This window comes from Staurois parvus, unplaced genomic scaffold, assembly GCF_062004578.1.
Source record: "Staurois parvus isolate SC_StPar_1 unplaced genomic scaffold, SC_StPar_1.0 ptg001142l, whole genome shotgun sequence".
Taxonomy (NCBI): Eukaryota; Metazoa; Chordata; class Amphibia; order Anura; family Ranidae; genus Staurois; species Staurois parvus.
This window is the reverse complement of record NW_028318938.1, coordinates 327,925-343,179: the sequence shown is the minus strand read 5'-3', so window position 1 is coordinate 343,179 and position 15,255 is coordinate 327,925. Positions and strand designations below refer to the sequence as shown.

At 44.6% G+C, this 15,255-nt stretch overlaps 1 protein-coding gene across 1 annotated transcript in view; it reads left to right on the top strand.

The window, feature by feature from the left end:
- LOC149439253 (NACHT, LRR and PYD domains-containing protein 3-like) overlaps nt 1-7,400 on the top strand; it is a 58,619-nt gene extending 51,219 nt beyond the window's left edge. Inside the window, exons 9-10 of the mRNA XM_089659254.1 lie at nt 1,860-2,024; nt 7,057-7,400. Of these exons, the coding sequence (XP_089515380.1) occupies nt 1,860-2,024; nt 7,057-7,144 (253 nt within the window). The 3' untranslated portion in view covers nt 7,145-7,400. The remainder of the gene's footprint in view (nt 1-1,859; nt 2,025-7,056) is intronic.
- The last annotated feature ends 7,855 nt before the right edge of the window (nt 7,401-15,255 follow it).

Sequence of the window (15,255 nt, the reverse complement as noted above, 5' to 3'; positions counted from 1 at the left end):
AATATAGTGAATGCGGAGTCCGGGGAGACCAGATATGTTGAATGCAGGGTACGTGGAGACCAGATATGGTCAATGCAGGGTATGGGGAAACCAGATATAGTGAATGCGGGGTCCAGGGAGACCGGATATAGTGAAAGCGGAGTCCAGGGAGACCAGATATAGTGAATGCAGGGTCCGGGGAGAGCGGATATAGTGAATGCAGGGTCCAAATAGAGCATATATAGTGAATGTAGGGTTCCAGGGAGAGCATATATAGTGAATGCAGGGTCCAGGGAGAGCGGATATAGTGAATGTAGGGTCCGTGGAGAGCGCATAAAGAATGCAGGGTCTGGGGAGAGCGGGTATAGTGAATGCAGGGTTCGGGTAGAGCGGATATAGTGAATGTAGGGTCAGGGGAGAGCGGATATAGTGAGTGCAGAGTACAGGAGTGTGGATGTATGAATGTATAGTCTGGGGAGACCGGATATAGTGAATGCGGAGTCCGGGGGGACCAGATATGGTGAATGCAGGGTCCGGAGAGACCGGATATAGTGAATGCGGGGTCCGAGGAGACAGGATATAGTGAATGCAGGGTCCGGGGAGACTAGATATGGTGACTGCAGGGTCCAGGGAGACCAGATATGGTGACTGCAGGGTCCATGGAGACCAGATATGGTGAATGCAGGGTCCAGGGAGAGTGGATATAGTGAATGCATGGACCTGAGAGAGCGTATATAGTGAATACGGGGTCAGTGGAGAGCGGATATAGTGAATGTGGGGTCTGGGGAGAGCGAATATAGTGAAAGCAGGGTCCGGAAGACCGGATATGGTGAATGCAGGGGCCGGGAGACCAAATTTAGTTAATGCAGGGTCCGGGGAGACCAGATATGGTGAATGCAAGGTCCGGGGAGAGCGGATATAGTGAATGCAGGGTCCAGGGAGAGCGGATATAGTGAATGCAGGGTCCAGAGAGAGTGGATATAGTGAATGCAGGGGCCGGGGACAGCGGATATAGTAAATGAAGGGTCTGGGGAGGGTGGATATGGTGAATGTAGGGTCCGGGGAGAACGGATATAGTGAATTCGGTGTCCGGGGAGAGAGGATATAGTGAATGCAGGGTCCAGGGAGATCAGATATAGTGAATGCAGGGTCTGGGGAGATCAGATATAGTGAATGCAGGATCCGGAGAGAGAGGATATAGTGAATGCAGGGTCCGGGGAGACAGGATATAGTGAATGCAGGGTCCGGGGAGAGCGGATATAGTGAATGCAGGGTCCGGGGTTTAGTAACACTCTACATTTATTTTGGTATCTGTATAAATAGATGACATTAAAGATGCTCATACATGGGAGAATCTGATCTTAATGCAATGAGTGATCAGAGCATCAAACAAATTCTTTTCATCTGGCGTGCTATTCAGTTCCGGAAGATCTCCCCATTACTGAACATTTGTTACCTAGCGCCATGAATTCCTATGAGTACAGAGCTCTGATCAGCAGAGATAAATAGAATATCAGATACAATCCTCCCGTCCAATCACTAGCAATGCTGATTCCGGCCTCACACTGTCTGCTGATCCCATTCATGCTCCATACACAAGGAGATGATAGCACAATACGAGTCATGTCAGTGGTATTCTGTGCTCATCCTGTGTATGGAGATATCACCGTCTCTACACATGGAGGACAATATTGGGGGGTCTACTCCATTATAACATTTGTCTTATAAAATTCTATTTCCTGAAGATTTATAAAGTGATCGAATATAAATGATTCCAATAAAGAGAAATGAGTTCCATCCATGTAGAGAATAGTTCCATTCATTCCTGGGGGGGGGGGGGGGGATTCATTTCCTTCTGGTAACATTCTTCTCTTCTACAGATTGTCCTATACTCACCTGACAGACAGTTCCTGCCCCGACCTGGCATCTGGAATAAGAAATAACCCGACACTGAGGACACTGAACCTGTCTGGGAACAATCTGGAGGGTCCTCATTTCAGGGATCTGATGGCGGCTCTGACAACAAGCCGGATAGAGGAATTACAGTGAGTATAACAGGACTGACTGAGACAATCATATTCTGGGAGAGTTTCCATTGAAATCTTCCTGAGACCTCTATGCCTGGCCTGAACAGAGCAGAGACAATCACTGCAGACATTTTTCCATCAGATAATTGAACTCACCAGACACTTGGCAATCATGAATATTTTTCTTGTATGGAGGACGTTCAGGCAAACTATACAATGTGGAAGAATTTGGTATATATAGTGATATAGAGTAAAATTTCTGCCTCATTTCAGTGCCTGTCTTGCAGAAAGGATAGCAGGAAATTACAATGAAAGAGAAAAAAATGACATCATACAGATACAGGGGAAGATACAGAAAAAATGAGTGCATTAAAAACAGTGACCATAGACAATACGTGAATAAAACTGAGCTGCATGCTCGAGTTGCCAGAAAGAAGTCTTTACTGCTCCAATGCCACAAAAAAGCCCGGTTACAATACGCCTGACAACACCTTGACACAATTCACCGGGCTTTTTAGCAGCATTGGAGCAGTAAAGGCTTCTTTCTGGAAACTTGACCATGCAGCTCTTTTTTGTACAAGTATTTTCCCATTGTGCTTCTTAAAAAAAAACCCACGCCATCTTTTTACACAGCATCCTGTATTTCTCCTGAGGTTACATGGGGGTTCTCTTTGTTTCCCAAATAATTATTCTGGAAGTTGTGGCTGCTGTTACTTGGTCTACCTGACCTTGGCCTGGTATTCCATGAATCTTCCACTCCTTAATAAGTGATTGAACAGTACTTACTGGCATATTCAAGACTTTGCATATATATATATATATATATATATATATATATATATGCTTTTCCGTAAATCATTATACTATTTATACACAGACACTGATTGAAATTGAAATAGCCACAGTTGCAGGAAATGAACGTTTATTTGCCATTGTAACCTGTGTGTCCCCTTGTGTGTCTGTACCAAGGCCGAACATTCCAGGGGAGGGAAACTTTTGCTCAGGTCTATTTGGGTGATTTCTGTTATCATTAGGATTTAAAAAGGAGCCAAACAACTCTGTGATAACGTTAAAAGAATAGAAGTGCAGCTCTACATGAATGGTGACTCAATACATAAAAATATGATAAACACAAATGACTTGGTGTCTGTGGATTAATAGAATGCCGGCGAGAGTTCATCAAAAGTGCTGTGGTGAAGTGTGCATACAGTCTCTGATATGCCAAAGACATAAGTAGTGACTTTTCGTGGTGAAAAAAGTAGTCAAATAATGCACTAACCAGATAGCGCATAGATAGCGCATAGGGCACTTAAGACCTGCCCCTGGTACTCAGCCGCTGTGTTACTGGAACAGAGAGGTGTCATCTGTAGGGCCACCACTAGATGTCATCTGTCCATGCAGAAGATGTATCCAGCCACTGAATTAATGGAGTAAGTAGGTGTCATCTATAGGGTGACCACTAGATGTCATCCGTCCATGGAGAAGATGTCTCATAGATCCAGAGATGTCACTTGCAGATGTTATCTTAATGTGCAGGGCCCTCTGCTACAGGACCTTCAAAGTTACAGGCTCCCCAGAAATAAAGAGCCCGTGGAGAAAAGGCCTCAAATAGTGTGATAACGTTTAATAAAGTATAAGCAATCAGAAATACACTTACAGTAAAGGTATAGGTGCTGATAAATGGCTAAACCAGAGGTACATGTACAAGAGAGATTGGCACTTCCCTAACGCGTATCGTGTGAAAACACATCATCAGAGGGCCCTGCACATTAACCACTTGCCCTCCTGAGGATTTACCCCCCTTAATGACCGGGCCTCTTTTTGCTACTCAGCGCTGCACTAATTCAACTGATAATTGCGCGGTCATGCAATGCTGCACCCAAACGAAATTTACGTCCTTTTTTTCATACAAATAGAGCTTTCTTTCGGTGTAATTTGATCACCTTTTTATTTTTCACGCTATAAACCAAAAAATGTCAAAAATTTTGAAGAAAAACAATATTTTTTACTTTCAGCTATAAAAAATATATAGTAAACTCAAAGTTGGTTATAAATTTAGGCCAAAATGTATTCTGCTCCATGTTTTTGGTAAAAAAAATCCCAATAAGTGTATATTGATTGCTTTGTGTGGAAGTTATAGCGTCTACAAACTATGGTATAGATACTGCAATTTACGCCATTTTTCTGCTATACAGCACTGCGCTAGTTTAACGGACAATTGCGCGGTCATAAATGAAATTTACATCCTTTTTTTTCCCCACAAATTGAGCTTTCTTTCGGTGGTATTTGATCGCCTGTGCGGTTTTTATTTTTTGCGCTATAAAAAAAAAGGCTGACAATTTTGAGGAAAAAAAAAACAATATTTTGGACTTTTTGCTATAAAACATGTCCATTAAAAAAAATGCAAAAATCAAATTTAGTCATAAATTTCTGCCAAAAAGCATTCTGCGACATGTCTTTGCTAAAAAAAAATCCCAATACGTGTAAATTAATTGGTTTACGTGAAAGTTATAGCGTTTTCAAATGGCGGGAAAGATACTGGAATTTTAAATTTTTATTTATACTAATTATGGCGCCGATCAGCGAATTATGGCGGCGATCAGCGACATATGACGGCGACCAGCGACTTATGGCGGGACAGGGGCGGACATTTTGACACTGGGGGGAGAACTGACTTGGGGTCACTGACATCCCCAGTGACACCAATACAGTGATCAGTGAAAAAAAAACACTGAAACTGTACTAATGTCACTGGGGAGGAAGGGGTTAACATTTTTAGAATTTGCTGTGTAAGGGGAGTGCTTTACTAGGGGGCGGGGGTGTGTACTGGACGGGGGGGGGAGGGAGTAGCTGATCGAGGGAGAGAAACTCTTCTCTCCCTCTGCAGCTTGTCGGCGAACTGTCACAGAGCAGGGCTGTGTGTAAACAATGCAGCCCTGCTCTGTGTCAGTAATCACCGCTCATCGCGGTAAAAACCGGCCGTGACCCGGTGGCGGAGACCCGCTGCTGCCACCCGCGGGACAGGTAGGGCGGGCGCGCGCCCCCTACCTGTTTTGAAGGCAGCCGTTTTAAAACGTGCTTTTGCCTATGAGCGCCGCCCTGCCACCGTTTATACGTGGTGGCTGGGCGGCAAGTGGTTAAGATAACATCTGCAAGTGACATCTCTAGATCTATGAGACATCTTCTCCATGGACGGATGACATCTAGTGGTCACCCTATAGATGACACCTACTTACTCCATTAATTCAGTGGCTGGATACATCTTCTGCATGGACAGATGACATCTAGTGGTGGCCCTACAGATGACACCTCTCTGTTCCAGTGACACAGCGGCCAAGTATCAGGGGCAGGTCTTAAGTGCCCCATGCGCTATCTGGTTAGTGCATTATTTGACTACTTTTTTCACCACGAAAAGTCACTACTTATGTCTTTGGCATATCAGAGACTGTATGCACACTTCACCACAGCACTTTTGATGAACTCTCGCCGGCATTCTATTAATCCACAGACACCAAGTCATTTGTGTTTATCATATTGTTATGTATTGAGTCACCATTCATGTAGCGCTGCACTTCTATTCTTTTAACATTTAGTGTGGAGGTTCCCGAGGTGCCTTTTTTGTTGTTGCTAGCAGCTACCATATTTTATGCACTGCGCTCGATTTTTTATACATAACTCTGTGATAATAAATGGCTCCTCCATGTCTTTATGGACCTTGCTTTGTGCATTGGTGGACAGTCATGTTGGAACAGGAAGGGGCCATCCCCAAATTCTTCCCACAAAGTTGGGAGCATGAAATTGTCCAAAATGTTGCCTTAAGAGTTCCATTCACTGGAAATAAGGGGTCAAGCCCAACCCCTTGAAAAACAACCCCACACCATAATCCCCTCTCCACCAAACTTTACACTTAGAACAATGCAGTCGGGCAAGTACCGTTCTCCTGGCCACCGCCAAACCCAGACAAGTCCATCGGATTGGCAGACAGAGAAGCGTGATTGGTCACTCCAGAGAACACATCTCCTCTGCTCTAGAGTCCAGTGGCGGCGTGCTTTACACCATGGCATTCGACGGTTTGCATTGCACTTGGTGTAAGGCTTGGATGCAGCTGCTCGGCCATGGAAACCCATTCCATGAAGCTCTCTACGCACTGTTGTTGGGCTCATCTGAAGGCCACACCAAGTTTGGAGGTCTTTAGCTATTGACTCTGTAGACAGTTGGCGACTTCTGCTCACTGTGCGCTTCAGCATGCGCTGACCCCGCTCTGTCATGTGACATGGAATGCACGAGCAGTCTGGGAGAGTTTAGCAGCAGGAGATTCGCCGGTTACAGCTCTGACTGGGGCATGCGGGGATCGTTTCTCAGGCTATTGCAGGCATGTTATCTATGTGGAGCATGTGAGTGGATTTTTATTTCATATATTGCACTTTTCAATAAAAACATTCATAGCTCTAGTCTTTGTGTTTCTTTTGTTTTTCTTTTTGTTGGAAGCTAGACTGAACCTACCTTATGTTCATATCTCTGATGAAAACCGGGATCGGTGATTTAGCCGTGCAATTTTATTTTACCCAAAATACCCCCAGGTGCCTGTCTGTCTGTCCATGTATGTGTGTTCATCCTCCCAATTGATGTCCACCAATCAGTGTTCATCATCATGTCATTTTGTGTCTCTGCCCATCAGTCTGTGTGGGTTTTGGTGTATTATGAAGAACAAGCCTCTGATATAAACGAATATAGATGGAGAAATACAGTTGTAGTCCCAGGGATTCATATCATCACTAATTTTCTACATGTTCAGAGTCTCCTATACACCGTCTGACCTGCTATAGCATTAGGAAAGCCAGAACCTGATTGGCTAATGTAGTATATGTATAAATAGTTCTACAGACTTTTGGCAGGAGGTTCTTTATGATCTGGAGTGCAGTAATTAAGCCTGTGAATAAAATTAATATAAAAAAACAATAATAATCATCATACATTTCTCTCATTATTACACCTCAGCAAATAAAAGAAATGAGATTGATCTGATGACCATTTCTATCCTCTCTTCTAGGATCAGCAACAATCGTCTGTCAAATGAAGCTAAAAGAAACCTGGAAAGGCTGGAATCCCTCCGACCAGGACTGAAGGTTGTCATATGATGACCCTAGAGGAAGGATCTCTGCTACAGCTGTGAATGGAGTCAGGACATTGCATGGGATGACGAGGAGCATAAGATTCAGAAAAGGGAAACCCTACGCAGGAGGAGAATGAAACATACACTATGAAAAAGTGTCTATGCAGCGCACAAATAATGCTCTAATATACCAGTGTTATAAGTAGATGTACACCATAACATATATCATTGTGTGTAATAAACAGAAATACTCCAATAAATACCAAATATACATACAAAAACATGCAAATCCTTGTGTCATAAGTGACAAATGCATGTGCCCAAACGTGCGTTGAAATGATCCAAAATTAAACATATGTCCATCAAAAAAATTAGACCATATTACCGTATTTTTCGCTCCATAAGACGCACTTTTTTCCCCCAAAAAAAGGGGGGAAAATGTCAGTGCGTCTTATGGAGCGAATGTAAAGCGGCCGGTCCGGTATTTCTGCCGCCACCATGTCAGAATACCGGGCCGGCCGCTCAGCTCTTCTCTCCTACAGGACCTTACCTGTTCCTCGCTCCAGCGCTGCAGTCTTCCCGAGGCGGCTTCTGTGACAGCCGAATAATAAGGGATCCTCCTGCGCTCATGGGAATAATTGACAAAATACAGCTGCTGTCACTTAGCTGATACCAATAAGTGCAAAATAAAATTAAAAATTAGTGAAGCGCTTGTATCACATGAATACAATCATGTATCTCCATATAGTGTAATTATAAATCAAAGTGACCACTATATATAATAAATGTGTGTTGACTCCCTCTAGTGGAAAGAAAAAATAGTGTCAACCAAAATAGCTAAATAACACACATTAGGAAACTAAATATATAGTGCATAAATCAAATATAATGAACAGAATATATATACGTGAAAACAGAATATTGGCCACATACAATGGTGTCTAAATCATACATAAATGATATATGCCATAGGTGAACAAGACAATATCAAAGGTGAAAAAAATATTCCATGCATGTGACTGTGCTTTAAGCTGGAACACACACGTGATCTCCACTTCTAAGTGCAAGTACTCTCCTTCAAATGGCAGCAATGCCTGCTCACCTCCCTTCCTCGACCCACACAGGGCCTCAAAGCAGTTACCACCTCAGTGGTGTATTCCTCTGGCAGACTCCTTATTCCTCCTCCTCTCTTATGCAACTCATAAAAAGACAAGAAAGCCTTCCATAGTGTAGTAAATTTAATAGGCAAAGTTAAAAATTACAAAGTTTTCCACTCACATGCTCCTTTCCATAAAAAAGCGTTTTTCCCAGCCTGTGGGTAGATATGCATGCACCTGGGGGAATCCAATATGGCCACTGTGTCCGGACATACGTCACCAGGAAGTAGACAAACCGACGCGTAGCGTCACGTGCGTCGTGACTTCATCAGGGTTTGTCTACTTCCTGGTGACGTATGTCCGGACACAATGCATATCTACCCACAGGCTGGGAAAAACTGGGAAAAACGCTTTTTTATGGAAAGGAGCATGTGAGTGGAAAACTTTGTAATTTTTAACTTTGCCTATTAAATTTACTACACTATGGAAGGCTTTCTTGTCTTTTTATGAGTTGCATAAGAGAGGAGGAGGAATAAGGAGTCTGCCAGAGGAATACACCACTGAGGTGGTAACTGCTTTGAGGCCCTGTGTGGGTCGAGGAAGGGAGGTGAGCAGGCATTGCTGCCATTTGAAGGAGAGTACTTGCACTTAGAAGTGGAGATCACGTGTGTGTTCCAGCTTAAAGCACAGTCACATGCATGGAATATTTTTTTCACCTTTGATATTGTCTTGTTCACCTATGGCATATATCATTTATGTATGATTTAGACACCATTGTATGTGGCCAATATTCTGTTTTCACGTATATATATTCTGTTCATTATATTTGATTTATGCACTATATATTTAGTTTCCTAATGTGTGTTATTTAGCTATTTTGGTTGACACTATTTTTTCTTTCCACTAGAGGGAGTCAACACACATTTATTATATATAGTGGTCACTTTGATTTATAATTACACTATATGGAGATACATGATTGTATTCATGTGATACAAGCGCTTCACTAATTTTTAATTTTTTTTTTTTTTTTTTTCTCTGACAGCCGGGTGCCCACTGCGCATGCGCGAGAAGCGCCGCGCTTTGTGAATGGTCCGGTGTCTTCTGGGATACATGGCAGGTCCCAGAAGGCTCCGGGCCATTCACAAAGCGTGGAGCTTCTCGCGCATGCGCAGTGGGCACCCGGCTGTCACAGAAACCGCCGCGGGAAGAAGGAGGAAGGAAAACTCAGCGGAAGCGGGAGCGAGTACCTGTCAAATTCAGGTACCCGTTCCCCCTCCCTCCCCAAAGGTCCGCAGTCTCTGATAATCTCCTTTGCTGTCTGCAGTCTCTGGTCATCCCCTGCCGTGTTGCAGTCTCTGGTCTTCTGTACTATGTCCGCAGTCTCTGGTCATTCCCTGTACTGTGTCCGCAGTCTCTGGTCATCCCCTGTACTGTGTCCGCAGTCTCTGGTCATCCCCTGTACTGTGTCCGCAGTCTCTGGTCATCTCCTGTACTGTGTCCGCAGTCTCTGGTCATCTCCTGTACTGTGTCCGCAGTTTCTGGTCATCTCCTGTACTGTGTCCGCAGTCTCTGGTCATCCCCTGTACTGTGTCCGCAGTCTCTGGTCATCCCCTGTACTGTGTCCGCAGTCTCTGGTCATCCCCTGTACTGTGTCCGCAGTCTCTGGTCATCCCCTGTACTGTGTCCGCAGTCTCTGGTCATCCCTTGTACTGTGTCCGCAGTCTCTGGTCATCCCCTGTACTGTGTCTGCAGTCCATTGGTTCAGAATATTTTTTTTCTTGTTTTTCTCCTCTAAAATCTAGGCACATCTTATGGTCAGGTGCGTCTTATGGAGCGAAAAATACGGTAAGTTTCAAATTCATCATAAATCACTCATACATCCACGTGGTGAACTTGCTGTACATTGTGTTTGAATTTCACCATAAGCTATTAAACAGATTTTATAGTGAATTGTGCCTTTAATACGGCCGTGCGTCATGTGATATTCAAATCCAACCGAAGTGCAATAGTGTCCCTCTTCAGTGTCCACACCCCCGACACACTATTGTGCTCACCTTAATGTCTGACTTGTATCCCAGGTCTAGCTGCGCTTTTCCCTTTTGACCGGGTAGGTATATAGATGTAACTGCTCTTCGACCGTCAGCTTACTATCTCCTCCAACTCCACTCCATACATATGAAAAAGATACTCCTCATAGTGTAGTATTGTAAATAAAACACCTTTATTAAAATACAAAGATTTTCCAGAAGCACATTTGTCAGGTCAGGCACTGATGTCGGGGAAGGAGGCCTGGCTCGCAGTCTCCGCTCTAATTCATCCCAAAGGTGTTCTATGGGGTTGAGGTCAGGACTCTGTGCAGGACAGTCAAGTTCCTCTACCCCAAACTGGCTCCTCCATGTCTTTATGGACCTTGCTTTGTGCACTGGTGAGCAGTCATGTTGGAACAGGAAGGGGCCATCCCCAAACTCTTCCCACAAAGTTGGGGGCATGAAGGGGCATGAAATTGTCCAAAATGTTGCCTTAAGAGTTCCCTTCACTGGAACTAGGGGGCCAAGCCCAGCCCCTAAAAAACAACCCCACACCATAATCCCTCTTCCACCAAACTTTACACTTGGCACAATGCAGTCGCGCAAGTACCGTTCTCCTGGCAACCGCCAAACCCAGACATGTCCATTGGCTTGCCAGACAGAGAAGCGTGATTTGTCACTCCAGAGAAATTGTCTCCATTGCTCTAGAGTCCAGTAGCGGCATGCTTTACACCACAGCAGCTGACACTTTGCATTGCACTTGGTGATGTAAGGCTTGGATGCAGCTGCTCAGCCATGGAAATCCATTCCATGAAGCTCTCTACGCACTGTTGTTGTGCTCATCTGAAGGTCACACCAAGTTTGGAGGTCTTTAGCTATTGACTCTGCAGACAGTTGGTGACTTCTGCGCACTGTGCGCTTCAGCATGTGCTGACCCCGCTCTGTCATGTGACGTGCCTACCACTTGGTGGCTGAGTGGCTGTTGTTCCCAGTTGCTTCCACTTTGTTATAATCCCACTAACAGTTGAGCGTGGAATATTTAGTAGCCAGGAAATGTCACGGATGGACTTATTGCACAGGTGGCAACCTATCACGGGACCACGCTTGGAGTCACTGAGCTCCTGAGAACGACCCATTCTTTCACCAATGTTTGTAGAAGCAGTCTGCATGCCTAGGAGCTTGATTGTATACACCTGTGTCCATGGAGGGGATTGGAACACCTGAATCACATGATTGGAAGGGCAAGTCAAATACGTTTGGCAATATAGTGTAGATGTACTAATACACCAGGACAGGACTAGATAGGGAGGACTTTTAATATTGTTAAGTCTTCAGTACTTAAGAGATTGAAGGGGTTAAAGGTACACGTCATTCAAGCATGAACATTTTCCCCATAACATGACAGCTGTTTGATTGTTTCTAACTTAATCCCATTCATCTTACACAGTTAACGGGCAAATGGTGAAGAGACAACATGGATCTGTGGTATATACATTGTACGGCTCATAAGGTCTCACCTCCATACACTGACATTGTGGGTATCTGGGACAGGTTCCATGGCCTAGCAACCTCCCCCACCACCAGCACTGCACTCACTGGTAGAGATTTACTAAAACTGGTGCCCACAGAATCTGGTACAGCTTATTGTCAATGCTTAATTGAACAAGCTGACGTTAGAAGCAGATTGGTTACCATGTACAGCAGCACCAGATTTTGTGTTCACCAGTTTTAGTAAATCCCCCCCCCCCCCCAGTGAGTCAAACAAAAGATGGCTTATTGGTATTGCTGATTATCAGCAGTGAGGAGCAGAGTGTCACCTATCGTTATGGTCCCTTGTTTTTCTGGAAGAGGTTTTGTCTTTGCCATAATGAATTCTGTTTGGTTAGTACCAGCATTAGCCAATCAGGAGTCAGAACAAACCCTTTGATGGGAAATAAGTGGACAATCTTAATATAGCTACTCTCTGTTGTGTTTTGATAGTAGTAAAGCTACTGGTGCTTGGACAATTTTTTTTTCTAGGATACATATATTTATAATGTGAATTTTACAATAATTAAAGTGGTTCTAAAGCCAAAACATTTATTCCCTTTATGTATTCCCTGCATTAACCACTTGGGGCCCGCCTGCCCACAATGTACCCGCACATCACTGCCTACTTTCTTCCTACTTTGTGATTGTACACAGCGGGAGCCTGTCAGCAAGTCACAGCCAATTATTCATGGCCCAGACATGCTGATCGGCTGTGTCCAATCACAGCCCAGAGCTCTATACACAGGGAGCAAGCTCTGTGGTTTCTCATCCCTGCAAAGCAGGGATGAGAAACTTAGAGATCATATAGTAAAAGCAGTACACATTGTTAGGCACACATTTAACCCCTTGATCGCCCTAGATGTTAACCCCTTCCCATTATACAGCTTATAATAGGACTGTGATATTGTGGTGGGCAATCTGACATTAAGGAGTTTATTTACTAAAGCTGGAGAGTCCAAAATCGGACTCCCTTCTGCATAGAAACCAATCAGCTTCCAGGTTTCATTGCCAAAGCTTCATTGAACAAGCTGAGGTTAGAAGCTGATTGGTTTCTATGCAGAAGGGAGTCTCCAGCTTTAGTAAATAAACCCCTAACTGACACTGGGGGAGGAAGTAGCTAACTGCCAATGACATCACCAGTGACATTATTACAGTGAACAGTGATAATACTATATATTGACACTGCACTGTCACTGGTGATGTCAGTGGCAGTTAGCCAGTTCCTCCCCAGCGTCAGTTAGTGTCAGCTTGCCCACTGCACTATCGCAGTCCCATTATAAGTTGTAAATCACCGCCATGAGTAGTATTAAAATAAATAAATAATTCCAGTATATATACACCATAGTTTGTAGATGCTATAACTTTCACTCAAACCAATCAATATACACTTATTGGGATTTTTTTTCTATCAAAGACATGTAGCAGGATACATTTTGCAAAATGCTGAAGAAATTTGGTTTTTGTTATTTTTTTTATTTGGATGTTTTGTAGCAGAAAGTAAAAAGTTTTTTTTTTTTGTACAGTTGTGGTCTTTTTTTTGTTTGTTTGTTTATACCGCAAAAAAAATAAAAAAAAACAGTGGTGATCAAACACCACCAAAAGAAAGCTCTATTAGTGTGAAGAAAATTATATAAATTTTGTTTGTGTACAGTGATGCATGACCGCGCCATTACCAGTTAAAGTAGCGCAGTGCCAAATAGCAAAAAACCATAGTTAGGGCTACCGTTAATGGTCTTTCCAGGACGGCTAAAATGGAGAAATACTGGCTCCGCCCTCTACAGGAAACACAATACAGAGATGGTTTAAAAAGCCCCTCCCTCCCCCTTGTCCTTAGTTGTTAGGCAAAGAAGACCGCCACCAGTGTGCACAAGGGGAGATAAAACATGCAAACATAAATTCCATCAAAAATGAAATACTCAAAGCCGCGTGGGAAAAAAGGACGCTGTTCTGGAAGACTCCTGGAAAGACGGTTAATGGTAAGAATAACTGTGGTTTTCCCAAAGGGTCTTCCAGGACAGCTAACATGGAGAGGATAAACAAGTAATACTACTACCTTACGGAGGGACCACCGCCAAATCCTGGCTAGAAAGACGCTCCACGCGGTAGTGTTTGAGAAATGTATGATTATTGGACCAAACCGCAGCTCTGAAGATGTCTTTCCATGAGCCATTGACACCAGGGGCGTAGATAAGGGGGTCTGAACCCCCCCAGAGAAGAGTTGACAACCAACCCTGGCTGCAGGCCCTCGAAATTTGGGTTGGATAGTGAGAAGAACACAGCGGCGGGCACACAGTGGTGGTGGAAGGGGGGGGGGGAGCAGAAATAAAACTGTGCTGTGCAGTGATGGAGGCAGCGAGCAGCGCTGGGGCTAGGTGTGTGTGGGAGGGGCGGCAGTGGTTGTGGTGACAAGCAGAGATCTTCTGTATGGCTTTCAATGAAGCAGCTGAAAGCCACGGGACGGAGGGATCGATCAGTCCTTCTAATGAACTGGGTACCCCCACTCTGGCTAATTCATCATTTAGGGGTTCCGAGAGTCCCATGCAAAATTGATAACACAGGGCTGCATCGGTCCAGTCTGTGTCAGCACTCCAGCGTCTGAATTCAGTCACATATTCCTCAACAGCCCTGCGGCCTTGCTGGAGTTTGTGAAGGGCCACCTCTGCCGAGGCTGAACGTTGAGGGTCATCATAGAGTTGTGCCATGGTATAAAAAAAAAACCTTAAGAGTGGACAATCGGGCATCTTCTTTTTCCAGGAGATGAGCCCAGGTCTGGGTTCTCCTTGTAGCAAGGAGATGACGAATCCCACCTTGGTGGCCTCTAATGAAAATGTGCGGGGTTGTAATGCAAAAAATAGCTGACATGCATTGCAGAACGCACAAAACTTAGTCCGATCCCTGCAGAATCTCTCCGGTGTGGGCACTCTTGGTTTGGCGCAAGCATCATAATGGTGGAAGTGGCTGGAGCAGTGGCCTGGGAAGTAGAAGGAGCTGAGGTAGTACTGGCGGAGGATGCAGTATTTGGGTTCGTGGGTGCTAGCAGAGCCTGTAAGCGACTTTCGAGCTGTGTATAACCTTCCTGAAGACTTTTGATAGTTTGGGCCAGTGCAGCAATATATTGGCAGATTTCCTCCAGCGGGGTGCACCCTCTTTCAGGTTCTGACATGGCCATTTGGTACTGTCATGTACCTGATGGTGGAACCTGAAATGTTGAGGAGGGCCTCCCTTGCGGCTCTGACTCGGGGCCCTGGTAAGGTGACAGGGAGCACCGGATCACGAGTGCCTGGTAGGAATCCGGGGACGGATGTGCGTCTGGAAATGCAGGAGCGGCTGGAGGAAGGCACACTGGCAGAGGTGCAGGATACTTGCATGGTAGCTGGTAGGAGGCAGGATCAGAGTAGGCAAAGTTAGGCGGTCCAGTCCAGCAACAAGTGGGCAAGGTCAGGCAAAATTGGCAGGCAGAAGAATAGTTGGTGGTCAGT